This window comes from Choloepus didactylus, chromosome 3, assembly GCF_015220235.1.
Source record: "Choloepus didactylus isolate mChoDid1 chromosome 3, mChoDid1.pri, whole genome shotgun sequence".
In the NCBI taxonomy this organism is placed as follows: domain Eukaryota; kingdom Metazoa; phylum Chordata; class Mammalia; order Pilosa; family Megalonychidae; genus Choloepus; species Choloepus didactylus.
This window is the reverse complement of record NC_051309.1, coordinates 75,464,070-75,488,288: the sequence shown is the minus strand read 5'-3', so window position 1 is coordinate 75,488,288 and position 24,219 is coordinate 75,464,070. Positions and strand designations below refer to the sequence as shown.

The window sequence follows — 24,219 nt, the reverse complement described above, 5'->3', positions numbered from 1 at the left end:
CACAGTGTTGCTGTATGAAGTAAAAGATGCAATGCATGTAAAGGCCTAGCTTTTATGAAGCAATAAATACATGGTAGCTGCTATTGTTATTATTAGTAATAGTAATAATTGCTTAGTGAAGTTTCAAAAATTAATTGATCCAACCAACATTTATTGAGTGTTAATTACGTGGCAGACACTGTCCTTGCCCCAAAAGGGATTTACATCTAACAGGTGGAATAAGACATGTATAAATAATGTAATAAAGAAATGTAATCACCATAAAGTCAAAAAAGACAAATAGAAAGATCACATCTAGTCTGAAGAAATCAGAAGGCTTCATTGAGTAGCAAGCATTTGATCTGGGCCTTGAAGATGAGTATGACTTTTTAAAATATTAGCAGAAGATGACAGGAAAAAGATCAGAAGGGGGAAAAAATATCCAAGAGAAAAAAGATAGTCAGTAAACTTTCAAAGAGCATAAGAAATAGGGAGAACACCAAGGTAATTTCAGTAATCTAGTTTGGAAGGACTAGGGCTTAAGCAGAGGAAAGGCAAGACAGATGATACTTGAAATAGTAATCACTGGCAAACCATTGAAGGAGATGCTAAAGAGAGAAATTATATGGTCAGAAAACTTCTTTATCTAAGTACCATAAAATAAAGTAAAAATGACAATCATTAACCATGGCTTACTTTGGGCCAGCAGACATCACCGGACAACTCTCCTCTGTACAGAAGTCCGTGATGGTTCCATAAAGCATGTTGATCTGATTGAAAAAATCCACAGCTGCAAAGCAAATTTCAGTTATTAGTAAAACAGAATGGTTAAAATGAAAATTAAATTTTAATTTTACTCAAGGAGAATCTGAGATTTATCAGTGTTCTTTCCTCTATCAAGAACAGATAAAAAGTGTACACAGAAACCATGACGTTGGATCTACGTTGAAATTAGGAGATTTTGTTCATCAAGAGACATCATTAGGAGAGAAAAATGGCAAGGCACAGAGTGGGAGAAATTATCCACAACACATATAACCAATAAAAATCTGGTTTTCAAATATGTAAAGAACTTGTACATATCAGTAAGAAAAAGACAATGCAGTAGAAAAATATGAGATACTCTTGAATTGGTACTTCACAAAAGAGATTTCCAGGTGGTCAAAAAGCATATGAAGAGATGCTCTACCTCATGGAATTCCAAATTAAAATTTAAGTGTGATGTCACTGAAAAAGGCTAAAATGTATTTGAAAACACAGAGGGCCACACTCTTAAAGAACAATGTGGAAGGGCTGCATATCAAGACTAATAAAGCACAATGAATAAGACAGATAGTCTTAGTAGACCAATGCAAGAGACTAGAGACTAGAAACAGATGCAAGCACAGATGAAACACGGTTTATGACAAAGCCATCAAGTGCAGAACAACAGGAAAAGGGCAGTCTTTTCAATGAACAGTTCTGAGTCACCTAGTTATCTTTATGGAAAAAAGCGAAACTAGACTCTTTACTCACATCACATGCAAAAATAATTTCAGGTGAACAGTACACCTAACTGTAAAGGTAAAGTACATAAAGTTTCTTTTTTTTTTTTTTTTTTTTTTTGTAATTAGAATTTGTGTATTTCTGTTCAGGTTGCAATCTGCCCCCCCAAAATCCCCACCCCCATGGATGAAGGCCCTTGATGAATATCTGGGTTTGGGGGTTCAGGGGCAGATGAAGATAAATGAGGGGTCCTGGGGGGGTGGAGAGGTGTGGGGACAGCTCTGGAGGGATGACAACTCGGAGTTGGAAGGAGAAGGGAACTCAGGGAGATTCTGAGAGTTACTAAGGGGTCACAAATTGGGGATGTGTGACGAGATCAGAGGTCAAGGGCAGTGGGAAAGGGTCAGGGATTGGGAGAGGTGCTAGAGGATCAAGGATTAGGGGAATGTGCCAATGGGACATGAACTGAATGAGCTCTACAGAGAATGCCGGGCTCTCTGACAAGCAATAAGCAATACATCGGGAAGATGAGGCCCCTGACCTCATGTCGCTCAGAGTACAGGGGAAATGCCAAAGGGTCAGCCATTCTAGAATGTGTGCAAAGATGTCAAGTGAGAAGCCAAGGGCCCAGGCAGAACTGAGGGGCCTAGGAGGTGGTGAGCCACCAAGGAGGGGCTGATGGGTCACGAAGGTATTAAGGGACCAGGGAGAAGCTAATGGAACAGGGAGGAGCTAAAGTTTAGGGAGGTGCTAAGGGTCAGGGAAGGGCTAAAGGCTCAGGGAGGAGCTGAGGGTCAGGGGTGCTGAGGGATGGGTAAACGTGACAAGGGTCAGCAAGTAGCATAGAAAAATATTTTCATGACCTTTGGCATGGATATACTTAAGAAGGGTATAAACAGTGCTAATCATAAAGGAAGAGTTTTCCATATATTTCATTAGATTTATTCCCAGGTTTTTATATTTTTGATACAATTCATAATTTAACCTCAGAGTCAAAAACTTACTAAACTCACCTATTAATTATTTAGGAATTTCTACATACACATTCACATTGGTTATGAATGAAAGTGTTCTGTCTTCCTTTCTGGTGGTTACACTTTTTATTTCCTTTTCTTGCTGGGAAAATAGTAAATAGAAGTGGTGGTATTGGATATTCTTGACCCATTCCTAATCTGAAAAAAAAACTTCAATATTTCACTATTAAGTATGATGTTTGCTGTAGCTTTTTTGTAAATATGTATATTTTATCAGGAGAAAGTTCTCATCTATTATTTATATGCTAAGTTTTGTATTAAGAATTGATTTTGAATTTTATCAAATATTTTTTCCATGTATTAAATAATCACACAATTTTCTTTCTTCCTTTATTTTGGTTAATGTGGTGAATTATAATGCCTGATTTTCAAATATTAAGCCAACCTTGTATTCCTTGAATAAAGTCAAATTGGCCACGATATGTTAACCTTTTTATATATTGCTAGATTCAGTTTGTTAATCTTTTCATTAGGATTTTTATGTCAGGTTCGTAAGTCAGGCTGACCTATCTCCTTTCCTCTTAATGTCCAAACAGAACTCATAAAACTAGTAGCCTTTTTTCCATTCTCTAAAAGAACGTGAGAAAGACTGGTGTCATTTCTGCCTTAAATGTTTGGTGGAAATCTCTTTGTAGTAAGGTTTTTAATTAGATTCTAATTTTTCAGAAATAGTTATAGGACTGTTCATATTTTCTTGTGCCAGCTTTGCTAATTAAATTTTTCTAAGAATTTGTCCACTTCAATTAAAATTTCATATTTATTTTAATAAATTTGTTCATACTTTCTTATGATTTTTTAATGCTGCAGGATCTGCAGTAATATTTACTTTTTCATTCCTAATATTGATTATTTGTGCTCTCTCAATTTTTTCTTAAGCACTCTTGTCAGGTTTATAAATTCTATTAAACTTCTCAAGAAATCAACTTTTTTTGGAGGGAAGCTTTGCTGATTCTCTTTCTTGTATTTTTTTTTTTCTATTCTAATTTCTGCTCTTATCTTTATTATTTTCTTTTTCTTTGCATTTAATTTGCTGTTATTTAACCTCTGGAGATAGATATTTAGAACATTAATTTTGAAAATTTCTATTCTAATATATGTATCTAAGGCTCTAAATTTCCCTCTAAGAATAGCTTTAGCTACAGCCCACAAATTTTCATATGTAGCATTTTCATTATATTTCAGCTCAAAATATTTTCTAATTTCCATTGTGACTTATTCTTTCCAGACATACACAGATTTTCTAGCTTTTTGTTACTGTTTTCTAGCTAAATTTCACTATGGTCAGAGAACATATTTTATATGACTTGAATCCTTTCAATTTTTAAAAATGTGCTTGTGGATACTCTGAAGTATCTGGGTATTGTGTCCCTCAGGTCAAGTCTGTTAATCATCTTGCTTAAATTTTTCTAACTTCTTGTTGATTTTTTTCTTTACATTTTCTCTCATTTACACAGGGAAGAGTGTTAAAATCTCCTATTATGATCATGGATTTCTTCTTTTAGTCTCTCAATTAATTTTAATGTATTTCTGAGATGTTTAGAGACAAATTCAAAATTTTATATACTTTGTGGATTGAACCCTTTATCATTTTAAAATCTCCTTCTTTTAAAATGTATTTTGCCTTAATGTCTACTTTATCTATATTAACATGATAATATTAGCTTTCCTTGGATTAGTGTTTCACTTCTTAGATTCAATCTTTCTGTATCAGTAAATTTAAAGTGTGTCTCTTGGAAGCATCATTTCATATGTATTTTGCTTTGCAACCAACTTGGCAATCTTTATTGGTACATTTTGTACTTTACATTTAATATAATTACTAATATCTAGATTCATATCTATGATCTTACTATTTGCTTAAATAGAATTATGTTCTATAATTCTTTTTCTCTCCTTTCTTGTGTTCTTTAGGATTATTTTTTATTATTCTATTTTTCTCCTATATTAGCTAGGTAATTATTTATTTATTTACTATTATTTTAGTGATAACACTTGAACAGGGGTTGGCAAACTAGGAGCCAAACATGGCATACCTACCGCATGTTTTTGTAAATAAAGTTGTACTTGCACACAAACACACCCTTTCAGTCATACATTGTCTGACTACTTTTGTGCTACACTGGCAAAGTTGAATAGTTGCCATAGAATCCATACTGCCAGTAAAGCCTAAAATATTCACTATCTGGCTCTTTACAGAAAGTTTGCCAAATGCCCTAGATTGCAGAGCAATGCATCCTTGACTTGTCAAAACCAAGCAAAAATTAACTCTATTACTTCTTTCCAGACAATGCCTGGCCCATAGATATATCAAAAAGTGGGCTAGCTTCTACAAATAAAATAAGGGGAAAAAACTGACATAATCGTCTGATCTCACTGAGTTTATAGGCAGGTAGGGAAAAGGTATCTCTTGAGTTTTTCAAAAAGGGAAGCATAAGTTGTTGTTCAAGTAAATAGCATCCCTTCAGCATATTTTTCTTATGATTCTTATGATATAAAGCAAAGTCAGTAAGAACTTATTATAAACTCAAGGAAATCCCAAGGAGTGTTCCAATCACCACTGAAGACAATTTAGCTAGACACTAATACCTTACTACATTCTCCTGGGCAAAAATATATCTGCTTAAATTTCTCAGGCATAAAGGGGCCATTATCCATACATTTGAGCTCAACTCCATTTCCTCCTATATAACAATTCTAATTCTTTTCATCTTATTAATTACCCATAAGCAGCACTATACTCATTTAATTCAGGCTCTCTAGAGCAGCAGCAGAAAAAAAAATAATGACTTTAAAAGGCGTCAAAATTAATTGTTTTTGAAAGTAGAGCAGTAATGAGTAGTATACCAAATTTAATGCTAAAAAGTTTCCAGTGCCCTCTCACTTCTCAATGAGCCAAGATTTACTAAGCAATGATTTTTCAGTAATAATTCTTAAACTGTCTTCCACATAAAACAGGAAAACCTATAATTTTTGCTAGTTGAGTTACTTAACCTCCCTGAACTTCATTTAAAATGGATTTATTCATTCATTGCTGGTGGCAATGTAAAATGATGCAGCCACTGTGGAAGACAGTTCTGTAATATCTAAGAAAGCTAAGTATAGAATTACTATATGACCCGGCAATCCCACTACTAGGTATATACCCCAAAGAATTCAAAGCAGGGACTCGAATAGATATTTGCACACTGATGTTCATAGCGGCAATATTCACAATTGCCAAAACACAGAAGCAACCCAAGTCTCATCAACTGATGAATGGATAAACAAAATGTTAAATAGATACAATGGAATATTATTCAGTGGTAAAAGGGAATGAAGTCTTGATTCACGTAACAACATGGATGAACTCTGAAGACATCAAGTTGAATGAAATAAGCCAAACACAAAAAAGACAAATATTATATGACCTCACTGATGTGAAACAATTAGAATAAGAAAACTCACAGAGTCAGAATATAGAATATAGATTACCAGGGGATAGGGTAGGGATAGGGTAGGGATAGGGTAGGGGTAGGGAATGGAAGTTAAAGCTTAAAACATATAGGGTTCCTATTTGAAATGACAGAAATTTTTGGCAATGGATGGTGGTGATGGTAGCACAACATTCTGAATGCAATTGAACAGTATTGAAATATATATATCTGAATATGATTTAAAAAGGAAATGTTAGATTGTGTATAGGTTAATAGAATAAAAATTTGTTTTAATCCCTGGAATTACACTACACAGTGAACCCTAAATTAAATCATAGGCTCTAATTAATAGTATAATTATAAAAATGTGTTATCAGTTGTAACAAATGTTCCACACCAACACAAGTTGTTGTTGATGGGCTCGTGTATGAGAATCCTGTATTTTATACACGATTGTTCTATAAACCCACAACTTCTCTAATAAAGAAAAACATTTAAAAAAAAAGAAAAAAAAAGAAAAAGGACGCTAGTTTGGGGGAAAAAAAGGAAAATTGAATAAATATGCAAAAAAAAAAAAAAAGGGCATGAACAAGACACAATGGGGGACTTGAGGGGGATGGTAGGGAAGACAGGTAAAGCTCAAGGGAAAAGAATGAATTTTCAGTTCCCAAACCAGTCTGGTTGACTTTGTTTCTTGCTTGTTTTAATCATTAAAATAATCAACAATAGCAACAGAAAAAAAAGGAGACTTATTATGGAGTGTTAAAAAATACATGCCTATCTTGAAGTAGGCACTTACTAAATGTTAGTTTCCTTCCCCAAACAAATATATGGCCATAGGATTCTGTACCACATAAATTATGTGCAAGTCATCCACCCTGCTATTTCTAGAACCTTGAACCTTCTATCTTCTTTAAGCTAACACCCCTGTTTCCATCTTTCCACCAAAAGAATGTTCAAAACCAGGATCTGCTTTTGACATGAGAAGAGTTGTTAAATTTGTAAAGATTTCCCATCTTCTACCATTTTTCTTCATCTGGCAAGTGTACTATAACCAAAAGGCCATTAAGATGCCAAGCTTATCAACAAATTCCCTTCATTACTTTATGTACCAAAAATGTTTATCACTGCCAGTGAGTGGAACTATGTATCCAGCCTCAAACCCTATTCTCAAAGTGTCATTTGGGAAGATTAATATAAATTAGGAAAATTTTAGCATTCAACACTTCAGTCAAATGCTACTATTATTTTCTAGGCAGAATTATATGTTCTAAGAAGATGTTCTAATGCGTCAATCCAAAATAATTTTTGTCCAGCTATAATAGAATTATGGACTGTCTGAGAAACTGTAAAAGTTCCCAAAGTTCTAGGCATTTCAGTAGTAGACACTCAGTTTCTGCAACTGAGACAGAGAAAGATGATGATCTCTTTTTATATACAGAAATGTCAGAAGCTCATGTGGCACAGAAGTTCTGATGAGGTTACTTCAGTTAGGAACCTTTGGTCCACCTCAATTAGGATGGGTCTTAAACCTATTACTGGAGTCCTTTATAAGTAGAGTGAAGTGCACCAGAGAGAAAGCCACAGGAAGTAAGAAAGTGAAATCAACAAAACCTGGAGAGGCCAGTAGAGGCCGCCATGTGCATTGCCATGTGATGAGCTAAGGACCATGAATAGCCAGCAGCCAGCCCCAGGATGCCATAGTTTTCTGGGAGAAAGCATCACCTTGAAGATGCCTTGATTTGTACTTTTTTTTTTAGCCTCAAAACTGTTAGCAAATAAATTCCTATTGTTTAATCCAACCCACTTCATGGTATTTTCTTAAGCAGCCTAGGAAACAAAAACAGTAACTCGACTTTCTTGATCCACATTATATTAAATACTATTCTTTTTCAAATGCTATCACAGTTAAGTTTTATAACATTACAATAAAATTTTCTGTTTCCTAAAAGTTATCAGTGGGTGGCAGCTCAATTTATAAACCCGGTAATATATTTCAAATTGTAATAAGATACCATAAAATATTATGAAAAAAATGTAGCTTTGTTTGTCCTTAATCAAAACCTAGATATTTAAGGTATTATTTCAATTAAATTTTATTTTATTTTTACTAGATTCATATCAATCTCCAATAATTATAAAATTCTATTAATTGCTTCATGAATGCCAGTAAACTTTGAACAATAAGGTGCCACTTTTATCCCCCAACTTTCCCTGGCTCAATTCTCAAGAAAATATTTACTTTTTACTTATATGGTTTTTTCCTCATATATTTATCTCATAAACGTATTTTACTAATTTTATAAGATCATTACTGAAATGCCTTTAAAAAAAAAAATAAGTACAAAACAAATAACAGTATGCTGCTCAGAAGGCAATTTAGCATAGTAGTTAAATGTGCTATTTGAGCCCAGGTTCTGACATTTAATAGCTTTATGATGTAGGCAAGTCACTAATCTTTCTGTCTCAGTTTCCTTATCTATTAAATTGGTGTAATATTAGTACCTACATCATGAGCTTCTGAAGATGAAATAAAGCTGAAATAAAATAATCCATGTAAAATGCCAGCAGAGTGCCAGACATAATTAGTATTCAATAAATGTTGTTATTATTGTCATCATTATTCCACTAAAAATAGTAAATCTGTACTTTGTATTACATTAAAACAGGAGACAAGAATTTCACAAAATTCCATATTCAGTAATAAAATAATGCCTGAAATTGGATTGAGACATCAACTATTTTGTGATGTTATGTTGCTAACTAGATCCTAGAATATAAGTCACTCCAACACTCACATACAGTGAGGCTATTAACCTAATTCAGAATCTATGGAGAAACAGAAAGGCTACTTACTGTTCACTGCAACCCACTCATTTAGATCTTCCCCCTCAGGAAGCATGACAGCCATCCGGAGGTTACCACTGCCAAGTGTGGCTTCTGCATGTTTTAAGAGCTCATACTGGTGAGAACCCTCTGGAATGTTCTTCTTTGGTTTAAAAGTTTTAGAGGAGCGACTACCACTATGAATAGAAAAGAAAAAAAAAAAAGGCATTTCAATATTCAAGGCATGACCTTCAACAGAGTCTACTACAATATCTTACTGGATCTTACCAAGTAATCCTAACATACCCACAGAAGTAATTCTAAATGCCTACAAACAAAAAACAAATATAATTGTAGCCCCCATCAACATTAGACCTAAATTGTTTTAGCTATGTTAAATCCTGGTATTATAATTGCAGTAACTATGCCATTCAATACCTAGAACATGACCAAACTTCCTCTATATTCTTCACTGTAATTTCCAAGGGAGGGATCTTTTTAAAAACACTTTAATCAGATGATGTTACTCCTCTGCTTAAAATCACTCTATTGATACCAATCAAAAGCAGTGGGTTCTTTGCCCAATGTGCTCAAATGACCAAAGACACCGGGGTTTCAAAGAGAGTTTATTGCTAGATGCAAAGGAGAAGATCAGATGACCTACTGGCCTAAAAATCTGTCTCCCTGAACTGCTGTAACTCTGAGAGTTTTATACTATCAAAAGATAGGCAGGAGTATCCAAGATGGCAGTTAGGAGAGACAGGGCAAAAAAACACCTCCATGAAAAATAAAAGATAAAAGCCAGAAAGTGACCCAGAACACCAGTTCCTGTGATGCACCAGCTGGACAAGGTCTGCTAAATACACAGGGACCATGCACTTGGTGAAACCAGGAGTCTGCGTTCTGAAACGAGTAAGCCTGCTGAATATACAGCAGCCACACTGCGGTGTGTGGAAACTGTGGATTAGCATTTGGAGTCAGACTAGTTCTTTTTAAAAAAACCCAAAAGCGGCTGAGGATATGGCAGCGAGAACTCCACAGTGAAGTGCGGCAGGAACAGGCTGTGGGTACGCCTCAAGATAGCCTTTCACGCACCCACTGCTAACTGTCTCGGAGCAAGGAAGGCAGAGGTGAGCCAAAAGGGGAAAATAACCACGCCCCTTATAGCCATCTTCCTGGCAGGCTAGGAATGCTCCTGCCCGGTGCCGGCGCCACAGTCCAGAGCTGCGCCAAAAAACCCACTGTGACAGGAAGTGTTTCCAGCATCACGTGCACACGCCACAATATCGGGCATGGACAATAGCCTTTCACGCACTCATAGCTAAGTGTCCTGAAGCTGGGAAGGTGGAGCTGTGTGAAAAAGGGAAAATTAACATGCCCCATTCAGCCATCCTTTCAGCAGGATGGGAACGACCCTACACGGCCCGTCGGCCCAGCACTTCCCTTGAATGACAGCGGCACTGGTGACATAGCACAGCCTTCCCTCAGCAGAGGCGCTAGGAGGGCACGGCTTGGAAGAGGGACTCACTCAGAAATCCCAGGGACCATACGCAATACCAAGGACTTGTGGGTCAGCACCAGAGACAATCTTTGGCAAGACTAAAGGTTTAGACTCTTGCAACAGCCCTATATCTCCAGAACACCTGGGAGATTTGATTATCAAAGCTGCCTTCCCTCTCTAACCACTCAGACACACGCCCCACATTCAGGGCAGACAGCATCAACAACACACCCAAACTTGGTGCACCAATTCGAACCCCACAAGAATCAGACTGCCACACACCACAAAGACAAAGTTGGGGAGAACTGGCTTGAGGGGAATAGGTGGCTCGCAGATGCCACCTGCTGGACAGAGACTAAGTGTATGCCGCCAAGCTGTAGATCTGACAAATTAGAGATTAGTCTTTGAATTAGCCTACGTATCCTAAAAGAACCCTATCAAGTTAAGCAAATGTCAAGAGGCCAAAAACAACAAAAATTTCAGAGCATATGAAAAAAACAGATGATATGGATAACCCAAACCCAAAGACCCAAATCAGAAGATCAGAGGAGACACAGTACTTGGAGCAATTAATCAAAGAACTAAAGACAAACAATGAGACCATGGCACGGGATATAAAGGACATGAAGAAGACCTAGAAGAGCATAAAGAAGAAATTGCAAGAGTAAATAAAAAAATAGATAATCCTATGGCAATAAAAGAAGCAGTCAACCAAATTAAAAAGAATCTGGATGCTCATAGTACAAGACTAGAGGAAACCGAACAACAAATCAGTGACCTGGAGGACGACAAAATGGAAAAACTAAAGAACAAAAGAAAGAATGAGGAAAAAAATTGCGAAAATCCAAACGGACCTCAGGGATATGATAGATAAAATAAAACATCTAAATATAAGACTCATTGGTGCCCCAGAAGGGGAAGAGAAGGGTAAAGGTCTAGAAAGAGTATTCAAAGAAATTGTTGTGGAAAACTTCCCAAACTTCTACACAACATAAATACACAAAGCAGAAATGCCCAGTGAACTCCAAATAGAATAAATCCAAATAAACCCACTCCAAGACATATTCTGATCAGATTGTCAAATACTGAAGAAAAGGAGCAAGTTCTGAAAGCAGCAAGACAAAAGCAATTCACCATATACAAAGGAAACAACATAAGACTAAGTAGTGACTACTCAGCGGCCACCATGGAGGTGAGAAGGCAGTGGCATGACGTATTTAAAATTCTGAGAGAGAAAAATTGCCAACCAAGAATTCTTTATTCAGGAAAGCTCTCTTTCAAATTTGAGGAAGAGCTTAAATTTTTCACAGACAAACAAATGCTGAGAGATTTTGATAATAAACGACCTGCCCTACTTCAGATACGAAAAGAAGCCCTACTGACAGAGAAACAAAGAAAGGAGAGAGAGATATGGAGAAAGGTTCAGTACTAAAGAGATTCAATATTGGTTCATTAAAGGACAATAAGAGAGAGAGGGAAAAAATATATCTGACAAACATAAACCAAAGGATAGGATGGCTGATTCAAGAAATGCCTTCATGGTAATAACGTTGAGTATAAATAGATTAAACTCCCCAATTAAAAGATATAGATTGGCAAAACGGATCAAAAAACATGAACTATCAATATATTGCATACAACAGACTCATCTTAGACACAGGGACACAAAGAAAATGAAAGTGAAAGGATGGCAAAAAGAAATAACTACATAATGATTCAGTAATCATAATCATTTATTAAATCCTAACTTCCCGGTTACACTAAGGCTTTCCAATGTACTCAAGCATAAATGCAAAGGTCAAATATTAGACACAGATGAGGTTCTGAACTCACATTAAAGTGTGGAAACATTCTTCAGTTTACTTAGAACATACTTAAACACCAAATTCTCTCCCAGCAGTACAAACACTTAAAAAAAAAAAAATCACTATGTCTACCAATCTTGAGACATTTCTTTTTCTTGCTACTTCCTATCCTTTATCAAAATTTAGTGTGAGAAAACATACTTCACCAACATTTTTTAGAAGATTTTTTACTAATTTACATGTGATTAATTACAAAAATAGTTCTCCTATGACTAATGTGTCTACATCTGCAGGCAGGGTGTAAATTAATACACTCCACTCCCTTTAATTAGCCTACCACTCAGATGCAGCAATTGAGGATGTAACAAGCAGTTCTCAAAAGGCTTGAAGACTACATGGACATATATAGACTACATATGAAGACGAGAAGACATCAGCTGTGCCTGCATTCTGTAGGGTCAGAGCCTCACCTGGCTCCCAACCCCCCAAACCAGCTACTAATCAAACCACTATGCCCCAAAGTTTTAGGCTTTCCCCAAAGGTTTAGTTTTCCAAATGTTTTCTTAATCAGTGCCCTTCTTGAGAGTTGCTATGCAGCCAAGCTCAATCAGTCTACCTCATAAGACCTTATATTTTAGTGGAAAGAAAAAAAATCTGGGTCTGCGAAAGCCAGCTTTAACACTCATCAGCTATGCTATCAGGAGCAAATTACCTAACTTTCCTGGGTCTATTTTTTCATCTACAGTGAAAGTCAAATAAAAATAACAAATATCACCACCACCTGTATCATATAACAGGTGTAAGATAACAATATAATATAGGTGAAACAAAAGCTTTTCAAACTGTAAAAATGCTTTGCAATATTAATATTTTCATCATCTTCCTATTTCCTGAGTCAGAATAACTCAATAAAGAAAGAAGGAGCAGTACAGTGCCCCAAACTGGGTAAAACCACCACACCCATCCCCTCTCCCTAAAATGGAGGTGGGAGGGTGGGGAAGCAAGGGAGGTGCAGTGTGGGAAGGGTTATAAGCTTATTTTCAAAACAAGTGCTCTTACATCAACTTCAAAACAGAATTTTAAAATGTTTTTGTTTTATTTTGTTTTGTTTGTGTTATTCTCTATTCCCACATCAAGGGTCAAGTGATCTCAGAAAAATCTTTGTGCTAGAATGGAAATAAGAAAATAAGGTTTTATTCCTCATTCTGCAATTTTCTTACGTTACTTAGGAAACCACAAATTGTCATAAGGCTTCAAGTTTTTTATTTTGTCTTTGAAAGTCTGGAAAATAACTTTTTGCAAAAGAGTATTATTTAGCAGTGAGATATTTGTAATCTTTAGTTTCCCGAAGAATGTCAACTCTCTGTTCACCATTTCATACTTCCAAAATGCTTTCAAATCCTCCAATTTACCTTCTATCTGATCCTTCTACTCCACTGAGGCAGAATACACTAACCACTCAATACTTTAAAAAAAGATTATATTTAACTTTTTTCTTCAGCTGCTATCCGAAACTTATCCTACCACCATCACCCCACATTGGAAGGGGTGGTCTTATAGTGTCCTAGCTGCTAAAACAGATACCATACAGTGGGTTGGCTTAACAACAGGAATTTATCGGCTCATGGTTTCACTGGCTAGAAGGCTTGCCACCTCCAGGGTCAGTATCTTCTGGATGGCCGACAATCTTTAAGGTTCTTGGCTTTTTGGTCACACGGCAATGCACACAGTGGCATCTTCTTTCTCTTCTGGGATCCACTAATTTCCAGCTCCTGGCTTCTCCTGTGGCTTCCTCTCTCTGTGTCCAATTTCTTTTGCTTATAAGCAGACTTCAGCCATATTGGATTAAGGCGCACCCTTATTCAGTTTGGGCATACCTTAAGTAGTAATATCTTCAAAGGTCCTATTTACAAATGGGTTCACAGCCACAGGACCAGGGTTTGGGACCTGAACATGCCTTTTGTGGGCAACAAGATTCAATCACCAGCAGGTAGTAAAGTTAACAATACTGCTCCTAATTCCTTAGTCAAAAGACCAACTGACAGAGTTCCTCAAATTGAAAACCACAAATACCAAGGCATATATACAAAAGTCCTCATCAATGAGTACAAGTTCTTATAGTAACAGTAAATGGCCAAATGCATGTATCTCACACAGCACTTTAAGCCATAAGATGCAAATGCTCACAGTATGTTGCTGTCCAACCCTTACGCCTCCTCAGAAGAAATATCCTTGTCTTGTGTATCCTACCAGAGTCTACATCCATACAAACATAAGAATGCTTGTGCTTATTTTTTGTTTGCCTTTACACAATGATAGCATACTATAATATACATTTTTTTTTTACTTAATATATCCAGGAGATTGTTATAAGTAAGTACAAGTAGATCTACCTTATTCTTTTTAAAGATTACATAGTATTTCCTTGAATAGACATACCACGTATTTTTAATCAGTCCCTTACTGACAAACATTAATGTTGTTTCTAGTCTTTTGCCACTAAAAACAATGCTGCAGTAAGTATTCTTGGGCATGTGCCTTTCTACCTATGTAAGCATACACAAAAGATAACTACATAAAAGTAGAGTTGCTATACTAAAGGGCATGTGCATTTTAAAATTTTATGTATTGTCTATTTTTCCCTCCAAATAAACTGCACACTTTTAGAATCTCACTAAAACGTATGAGTAGCTACACATTTATTTTAGGTCTTAGGGGATAGAGAATAGATTGCTAATTTCTCTTGTTCAGCTCCCAAAACAGCATCATAACCATATGAGAATTTAGAGCTTTCTGATTAGAATGTGAAAGATGCGTGAAATAAGAGGCTGTTGTATTGATAATTCATAGCATTACCCTGAGGTCTTTCCTAATAAATATCCAAGTTCAGGTTTGTTTTACCCAGCTCTCTTACTCATTTGAAGGCAAATCAATTTTTAGAGCAAGATAGAATGGTTTGACTACTAAATAACTGACTCCTAAAGGAAGGCGCTGAAAACACATCCCTTGTAATTGTCTTCAATTTGATCTACCTTTTGTGAATTTCAACAGCAACGTTTATTTCCTTGCTAAGGCCTTAAGAAGGGATTACGTCTCACAGTGACGCCTAGGTTAAGCCTTATAAGCCAAGTCTCAACACTCATTCATCATTACCCTTAATTTTTAACCCTTTATTCAACTATCAACAATCATTCATATTCAAAATACAAATTAGATATTTTATTCCTTCTTACATTTATTTAATTTTCTAGTGTTACCACTTTTAATAAAAACAAGAACAAGGAAAATGAGTTTATAGAAATCCCAAGGTTTGAATGAATGTCTGACTAGGGAGAAATAAGAAAGAAAACTGGCCTTTTCTTAGATTTCCTCATATGAAAAAAACAGGTGATGCTTCTCTATTCCACAAGGAAATTTGAGAAATTGCATTTATTTTTGTTAAATACTGTCTTAGTTTGCTAATGCTGCAGAATGCAAAACACCAGAGATGGATAGGCTTTTATAAAAAGGGGGTTTATTTGGCTACACAGTTACAGTCTTAAGGCCATAAAGTGTCCAAGGTAACACATCAGTAATCAGGTACCTTCACTGGAGGAAGGCAAATGGCATCCTGAAAACCTCTGTTAGCTGGGAAGGCATGTGGCTGGCGTCTGCTCCAAAGTTCTGGTTTCAAAATGGCTTTCTCCCAGGACGTTCCTCTCTAGCAAGCTTGCTCCTCTTCAAAACGTCACTCACAGCTGCACACAGTTTTCTCCCCCCCCAAGTCAGCTCATCTATATAGCTCCATCGATCAAGGCCCACCCTGAATGGGCGGGGCCACACCTCCATGGGAACATCCCATCAGAATCATTACCCACAGCTGAGTGGGGCACATTCTAAGCAAATCCAACCATCACCAAAACATCTGCCCCACAAAACCACAAAGATAATGGCAGTTGGGGGACACAATACATTCAAACTGGCACAAATACCATAAGATGCTAATATCTTTAAGCTGGAATTTCTCAGAAACTTGACAGCTCTGTTTTTAATAAAATATCTGGCCAACAATAATAAGTATTACTGCACTTTTTGCAGGCTATATTCAACAAAAATGTGTTTTTCAACAAAACTTTATTAAGAACTATGGTGCAAGATACAACAGTGACCCCCAAAAAAAGAAATCAAGAGATTGGACCTGGTCCTCATGTAATTTACACAAACACATGAAAAGAAGGATGTATGAACCAGGAAGCTCAGGATTCCATTGGTCATTATGTAGAACAAGAAGATTAATATCCAGATCCTCTATCATAATACACCAAAAATAATTCCAATGGGATAGCCTCTCACAACTGCATATGGGCATAATAGCCTGGGAGAATTAACAAAGACAGAAAACAGAAATGTTTTAATAATATAAATTTGATTTCCAGTTTGTAAAATGATTTTTTAAAATAACTTCATTTTTACAGGCTTACCTAGGCAATACATGAAGCCCTCAAAACCTTGGCAATAAGTGAAATACGACTTCTTCTGAGATTGAAATTTTAACCTTATTAATAACTAAGGGATCCAAGTAGAGACTTAGCCACGTAAAATAAATGGGAAGTCTCCCAAACCTGCATTTCTTTAATTTGACCTTACTGAAAGGAGCATGGAAAAAAGGAGACAGAAAGTTTAGTCCACAGATTTTAATCCCCTGCCCATATAGATTTATCCTTGCATGGAGAGGATGAATCCAGGCTCTCGGCCTAATGTCAGTAAACACAATCATTTCACACCTACTAGAATGGCTATGATTAAAAAAAACAGAAATTACAAGTGCTGGAGAGGATATGGAGAAAGACACACAATTATACACTGTTGGTGGGTATACAGAATGGTGCAGCCACTCTGGAAGGCAGTGTGGCAGTTCCTCAGGAAGCTAAGTACAGAATTGCCATATGATCCAGCAATCCCACTACTTTCAGAGGAACTGAAAGCTAAGAGACGAACAGACATTTGTAAACCGCTGTCTATAGCAGCATTATTCATGACTGCCAAGAGATGGAAACAGCCCAAATGTCCATCAATGGACGAATGGATCAACAAACTGTGGTATATACATACAATGGAATATTATGCAGCTGTAAGACAGAACAAAGTCATGGGACTATAATAACGTGGATGAACCTTGAGGACATTATGTTGAGCAAAGTTAGCCAGAAACAAAAGGACAAATACTCTATGGGCTCACTAATATGAACTAACATTAATGAGCAAACTTTGAGAGTTAAAAGCAGAGAACACAGGTTATCAGGAGATAGAATGAGGGTAGAGATTGGGCATTTGATGCTGAAGGAGTATACAATGTTCAACAGGATTGACTGTATAGATCCAGAAATGGATAGCATAATACTGTGTGATGGCAGCACAATATTGTAAGTACACTGACCACAGAAGTCTGTGAGTAAAGCTGAAAGAGGATGGCTAGGGGCAAGTATGACACAAGAAGGAAAGATAGACGATAAAGACTGGGACTGTATAATGTGAAATCTAGAGTGGTCAATGATGGTGATTAAATGTACAAATATAAAAATATTTTTACATCTGGGAGAACAAATGAATGTCAACTTTGCGAGGTGTTGAAAAAGGGATGGTATTGGGGAAAAATATAATCAAAGCCAACTGGAGTCTATGTTAACAGTAACATTGTAATACACTTCCATTAATTGTAACAAAGGCAATATATACCAAAGCTAAATGTCTATGAGAGGGGGATATAAGGTAGGGGTATGGGATTCTTGGTAGGGTGTTGTTGTATGACTTTATTATATTGTATTCTAAGGTACTTTAATTTTTTTATCTTTATTATTCTTTTCTAAAAAAAATTTTTTTTTTGGAATAGTGAATATGTTCAAGTACTGATTGTACTGATGAATGTACAACTATATGATGATACTGTGAACTGATTGTACACTGTGGATGATTGTATGGTATGTGAATACAGCTCTACAACATTGCAGGGAAAAATATAAACAGAGGGATACAAGTGCTGGAGAAAACATGGAAAGAGGGATGTACCTATTTACATTGGTGGGGAAGTAGAATGGTGTAAACCATCTGGAGGATAGTGTGGTGGTTCCCCAAGAAGCTAAGTATGTGGGTGTCATAAGGTCCTTCAACCTCATTATGGGGTATATTCTTGGAAGATCTGAAAGCAGGGACATGAATGGACATTTGCACACTGGTGTTTACGGAGGCAGTATTCATGATTTGCAATGGATGGAGGTGGCCTACGGGTACATTGACTGATGAACAGAATGGTGAACTGTGGGTTATGCATACAATGGAAAACTGAGCAAATGCAAGAAGGAATGAAGTTTTGAGACTTGTAACTAGGTGAAGAGATTTTTAGGACAGTATTCTGAGTGAAGTATGCCAGAAACGAAGACAAACATTATAATGCCTCACTAACATGGACTAACTATAATGTGTAAGCTCTGAGAACTGAATCTTAGAGCACAGCTTATCAGGGGAATGCTTATTGTAATGGTCCCTAGACTGTAAGCTCTTAACAGCAGTCACATCTGTTCCTGAGTTGTAATGGTTATCTCCAAATTCTGAGATGCTGAGCTCTTTGTGTATAACCTGTTCGGTCTCTGGAACTTTGGGTATCTGTGTGACATCTGAAACACAGAAGCAGAGCTTGGAAGCTATGAATGTCAGCATTACTTCATACAGCAACTGTTAAAAAAACTGAAAAAGAGTTCAGACTTCAATTAGAGATATGAATGAAGTGGATCTGGTTAGGAACAAGGCAAATCAGGCCAAAGGGTAAAAGACGTTATTGACTGTGTTTTAAAACTTCAACTTCTGTGTGAGACCAAGGGAAAAGATGTTTATTTGGTGTGTATATTTTCTGCAGCACACTAAATAATTTAACTTGTATGGTCAGTTCATTCAAACACCATAATTACATGGAACTTTGAATAGGAAGTGAGATCTGGTAAGTTTGTACAGGTTAGTGTGAAATCCTGATACAACCCAAGGTAATTTGAGCAGAGAATAAAAATACATTTGCAGGGCCCCCCTGGGGAATGGGGGAAAATGCAGAAATGCTGGATTTCCCCACCTCGGTTATTACTGATATTTTCACAAACACTGAGGACTAACAGTTTAGTCGGATGAGCCCTAGATCTTGGGGCTTGCCCTCATGAAGCTTGTTATTGCAAAGGAGAGGCTAGGCCTGCTTATAATTGTGCCTAAGAGTCTCCCCCAGAAAACCTCTTTGTGGCTCAGATGTGCCCTGCCCCCCCTTCTCTCTAAGCCCACTAGGCAGGTGAACTCACTGCCCTCCCACCTACGTGGGACATGACTCCCAGAAGTATAAATCTCTCTGGCAACATGGGACATGACTCCCAAGGATGAGCCTGGACCTGACATCATAGGATTGAGAAAATCTTCTTGACCAAAAGGAGGAAGCAAAATGAAATAAAGTTTCAGTGGCTGAGGGATTTCAAATGGAGTCAAGAGGTCACTCTGGAGGGTATTCTTTTTTTTTTTTTTTTAATAAGAAATTTTATTTTGAGATAAATTCAAACTTACAGGAACAGTTGCAAAAACAGTACAAACCCCATACATAGAACTCCAGCATACCTCGACCCCTCCTCCCCCAATACCCCGATCCACCTCCTTTAACATCCTGTCACACCACCATTTCTTTCTTTCTTTCCCTCCCTCCCTCCCTCCCTATCATCCATCATCTATTGCTCTGTCTTCTGAACATATGAGAGCAAGCTGCACACATCCTTGAAAAAACAATATAATTCACATATACATTTCCCATGAACAAGAACAATCTTTTATGCAATCCCATTAAACACAGCTAAGAAGTTCAAGAAATTCAACCTTGATACAAAGCTTACAATCTATATTTTCTTTTTTTTTTTTTTTTTCCTTCTGTCCCATCTGTGTCCCTTTGAGCCTCCTCTCCTCCATCCTCAGATCCCATACAGGATCACCCTTGACATTTAATTGTCATTTATTTAGACTGTCTTTTTTTTTTTTTTTTCCAATTGTGTAAACATATATACAGCCTAAATCTTCCCATTCCACCCCCTCCCTAGCATTCCATTAGTGGGATTAATCACATTTAGAATGCTGCAATGCTATTACCTTCCCACCATCCCTTTCTAGAAGTTTCCCTTCACCCCAAACAGAAACCCTAAACTAATTTCTCAACTCTCCATTGCCCCTTCCCCCACTTCTCGGAACCCCTACTCTACTTTTCATCTCTATGGTCATATTCTCTGATACTTTCTTTGTGTTTACCATGGGGCTTAAATTTAACATCTTAAATCTATAACAATCTTGTTTTTCTTTGATACCAACTTAACTTCAGTATGACACATAAACTATGTTCCTATACTCCCTCATTCCCCCACTTTTATGTAGTTCTTGTCAAAAATTACATATTTTACATTGAGTCCAAAACCACTGATTTATCATTACAGTTTATGTATTTTAGATCCTGTAGGAAGTAAATATGGAGTTACAAACCAAAAATACAGTAGTATTGGTATTTATATTTACCATGTGATCTTTAGTGGTACCCTTTACTTCTTCATGTAGTTTCAGTCAATTGTTTAGTGTCCCTTCCTTTCAGCCTGCTCAACAGCCTTCAGCATTTCTTATAGGACTGACCTACTGGTGGTGAAGTCCCTCAGCTTTTTTCTCTGTCAGTAGGACTCCCTTTAATATCTGAAGTAGGGCAGGTCTTTTATTAGCAAAATCCCTCAGCATTTGTTTGTCTGTGAAAAATTTAAGCTCTCCCTCAAATTTGAAGGAGAGTTTTGCTGGATAAAGTATTCTTGGTTGGAAATTTTTCTCTCTCAGAGTTTTAAATATGTCATGCCACTGCCTTCTCACCTCCATGGTGGCCACTGAGTAGTCACTACTTGGTCTTATATTGCTTCCTTTGTATGTGGTGAATTGCTTTTCTGTTGCTGCTTTCAGAACTTGCTCCTTCTCTTCAGTATTTGAGAGTCTGATCAGAATATGTCTTGGAGTGGGTTTATTTGGATTTATTCTATTTGGAGTTCGCTGAGCATTTATGCTTTGTGTATTTATATTGTGTAGAAGGTTTGGGAAGTTTTCCCCAACAATTTCTTTGAATACTCTTTCTAGACCTTTACCCTTCTCTTCCCCTTCTGGGACACCAATGAGTCTTAAGTTTGGACGTTTTATTTTATCTATCGTATCCCTGAGATCCTTTTCGAGTTTTTTGATTTTTTTCTCCATTCTTTCTTTTGTTCTTTCATTTTCTGTTCTGTGGACCTCGAGGAAGCTGAGTTGTTGTTCAACTTCCTCTAATCTTGTATTATGAGTATCCAGAGTCTTTTTAATTTGGCCAACAGTTTCTTTCATTTCCATAAGATCTTCTATTTTTTTATTTACTCTTGCAATTTCTTCTTTATGCTCTTCTAGGGTCTTCTTTATGTCCTTTATATCCTGTGCCATGCTCTTCTTCATGTCCTTTATATCCTGAGCCATGCTCTTGTTGCCTGTCTGTAATTCTTTGACTAATTGTGCCAAGTACTGTGTGTCTTCTGATCTTTTTGATTTGGGTGTTTTGGTTTGGATTCTTCATATCGTCTGGTTTTATCATATGCTTTAAGATTTTCTGTTGTTTTTGGCCTCTTGGCACTTGCTTTACTTGATCCCTAATTCGACAGAACTGCAGCTTGATGGCGTACACTTTATCTAACTAACCAGCAGATGGCATCCGTGAGTCACCTATTCCCCTCAAGTCAGTTCTCCCCCACTTTGTCTCTGTGGTGTGTGGGGGTCTGATTCTTGTGGGGTCCAATTGGTGCACCAAGTTTGGGTGTATTGCTGGTGCTGTCCGCCCTGAATGTGGCGCGTGTGTCTGGGTGGTTAGGCAGGCAGGGCAGCTTTAATAATCAAACCTCCCAGATGTTCCCGGAGATTTAAGGAGCCTAAGCTTTCATTTCAGTCTTTCCACCGATTGTCTCTGCCACTGACCCACAAGTCCTTGGTATTCCCGTAGGGTCCCTGGGATTTCCGAGCGCTTCCTCCTTCCCAGCTGTGCTCTTCCAGGACCTCTGCTGAGGGAGGGCTGTGCCACGTCACTAGTGTGCGCCAGCCCGCCAGGGAAGCCCTGGGTCACTGGGCCGTGCAGGGGTGCTCCCAGCCCACTTCAAAGATGGTTGAATGAGATGCGTTAACTTCCCCCTTTTCGCACAGCTCCACCCTCCCAGCTCCTGGACAATCAGCCATGGGTGTATTAAAGGCCACTGTCCATGGCCGATATTGTGGCTTGTGTGTAGTGCTGTGGGAAAGATTCCCCGTCACACTGGGTTTCTTGGCACAGCTCTGGGTTGTGGGTCTGGACCCTGACAGGAGCACCCCCCATCTGCTGGGGAGACGGCTGCAAGGAATGTGGTTTTTTTCCTCCTTTTGGCTCCCCTCTGCTCCTCTGGTCTTGAGACCATCAGCAGCGGGTGTGGGAAGGGGTATCCTCCACGCCAGACACCGAGGCATTAGCCCAGCCTGCTGCCATCGTGCTTCACTGCACGGCTCTCCCCGTCGTATCTGCAGCCATGCCCAAGCTTTCTTTATTAAAGAACTAGTCCATCTCCAAATGCCAGCCCACCGTTTCCCCACATCACAGCGCAGCTGCAGGACTTTCAGCCTACTCACTCACTCGTTTCACAATGCAGGCTCCTGGTTTCACCAAATGCACATTCCCTATGAATTTAGCAGACCTTGTCCGGCTGGTGCATCGCTGGCAGTGGTGTTCTAGGTCACTTTCTGGTTTTTATCTAGTATTTTTCATAGAGGTGTTTTTTTGCCCTGTCTCACCTAGCCACCATCTTAGGTTCTCCCATCGTAGAGTTTTTACATGGATCCATGGAGAAAAGCTTACAGTTCTTAGGCCATGAAAACATCCAAATCAAGGCATGAGCAGGCAATGCTTTCTCCACAAAGATTGGCTACTGGCCATCCTCAGCTCCTCCGTTTCATGGCCAGGCACATGGAGATATCTGCTGGTCTCTCCATTTTCTGCCTGGTTTCAGTGCTTCCAGCTTCTGCCTTCAGTGGCTTCTGGAGGGTATTCTTATGATGTGCTATATAGATATCCCTTTTTAGTTTTTAGTGCATTGGAATAGCTAGAAGGAAATACCTGAAACTGTTGAACTGCAACCCAGTAGCCTTGATTCTTGAAAATGACTGTATAACTATGTAGCTTACATGGTGTGACTGTGTGATTATGAAAACCTAGTGGCTCACACTCCCTTTATCCAGTGTATGGACAGATGAGTAGAAAAATGGGGACAAAAACTAAATGAAACATAGGGTGGGATAGGAGGATGGAATGATTTGAGCATTCTTTTTTACTTCTATTTTTATTTATTTTATTTTTATTCTTTTTGGAGTAAAGGAAAATGTTCAAAAATTGATTGGGGTGATGAATGCAGAACTATAAGATGGTACTGTAGACAGTTGATTGTATACCGTGAATGACTGTATGGTATGTGAATATACATCAATAAAATTGAATTAGAAAAAAAAAACAAAACTCAGTCATTCAACTCACACTTCTCCATATCACATAAAGAAATGACCTGCTTGTATCATTATAAATTCACCAACTGGCATTCTGATTTACGTATCTGGTGGCTTGGTTAATAGAGTCTGATTCTGAGAGATAGTACTCAATTTCCGAGCCTGAAAAGCTGAGTACCAGACTATACACTTGGTAAACTAATCAGAACAAATGTTAACTTGTAAAATCTTTTGGCACTCAGCCATCATATCTTTCCTAAAGTTTCACCAAGGGCTCATAACACCTCCATACAAACTTCTGCTGAATGAAACTATAGAATTTGAAATTTTGTTTTTATAATTAATGCTTGTGTCTGTGGGGCTTTTAAGTAAATTATCCATTCTTAGGGTATTATTTGGAAAAACAAAAATCACTCATATACTGTCTGGATGAAACACAAAAAGGCAGTTGTTTTATTTTTGTTTGTTTATAACTTACAAAAGCAAACACATTTAGAGTACTTCTAAGTAAAATTTTACTAAGTGGCAAGTCAATTCTGTATGCAGCTAACTATCCAAGTTATGACCTCAAGAAGTAACACTTCCTTTACTTTCCCCTCCACATTAAAATATGAAAAAAATGA

The 24,219-nt window shown here is 37.5% G+C and overlaps 1 protein-coding gene across 3 annotated transcripts in view; it reads right to left on the bottom strand.

Moving 5' to 3' along the window:
• Positions 1-24,219, bottom strand: part of MOB1B (MOB kinase activator 1B) — a 144,014-nt gene that overhangs the window by 47,537 nt on the left and 72,258 nt on the right. For all 3 annotated transcript variants that reach the window (XR_005215875.1, XM_037829939.1, XM_037829937.1), the window contains exons 2-3: positions 8,768-8,934; positions 676-769 (exon numbers count right to left, since the gene is read on the bottom strand). Coding sequence is in view for 2 of the 3 variants with exons in the window: in XM_037829939.1 (XP_037685867.1) it covers positions 676-769; positions 8,768-8,934 (261 nt within the window). In the remaining variant the exon portion in view is untranslated. The remainder of the gene's footprint in view (positions 1-675; positions 770-8,767; positions 8,935-24,219) is intronic.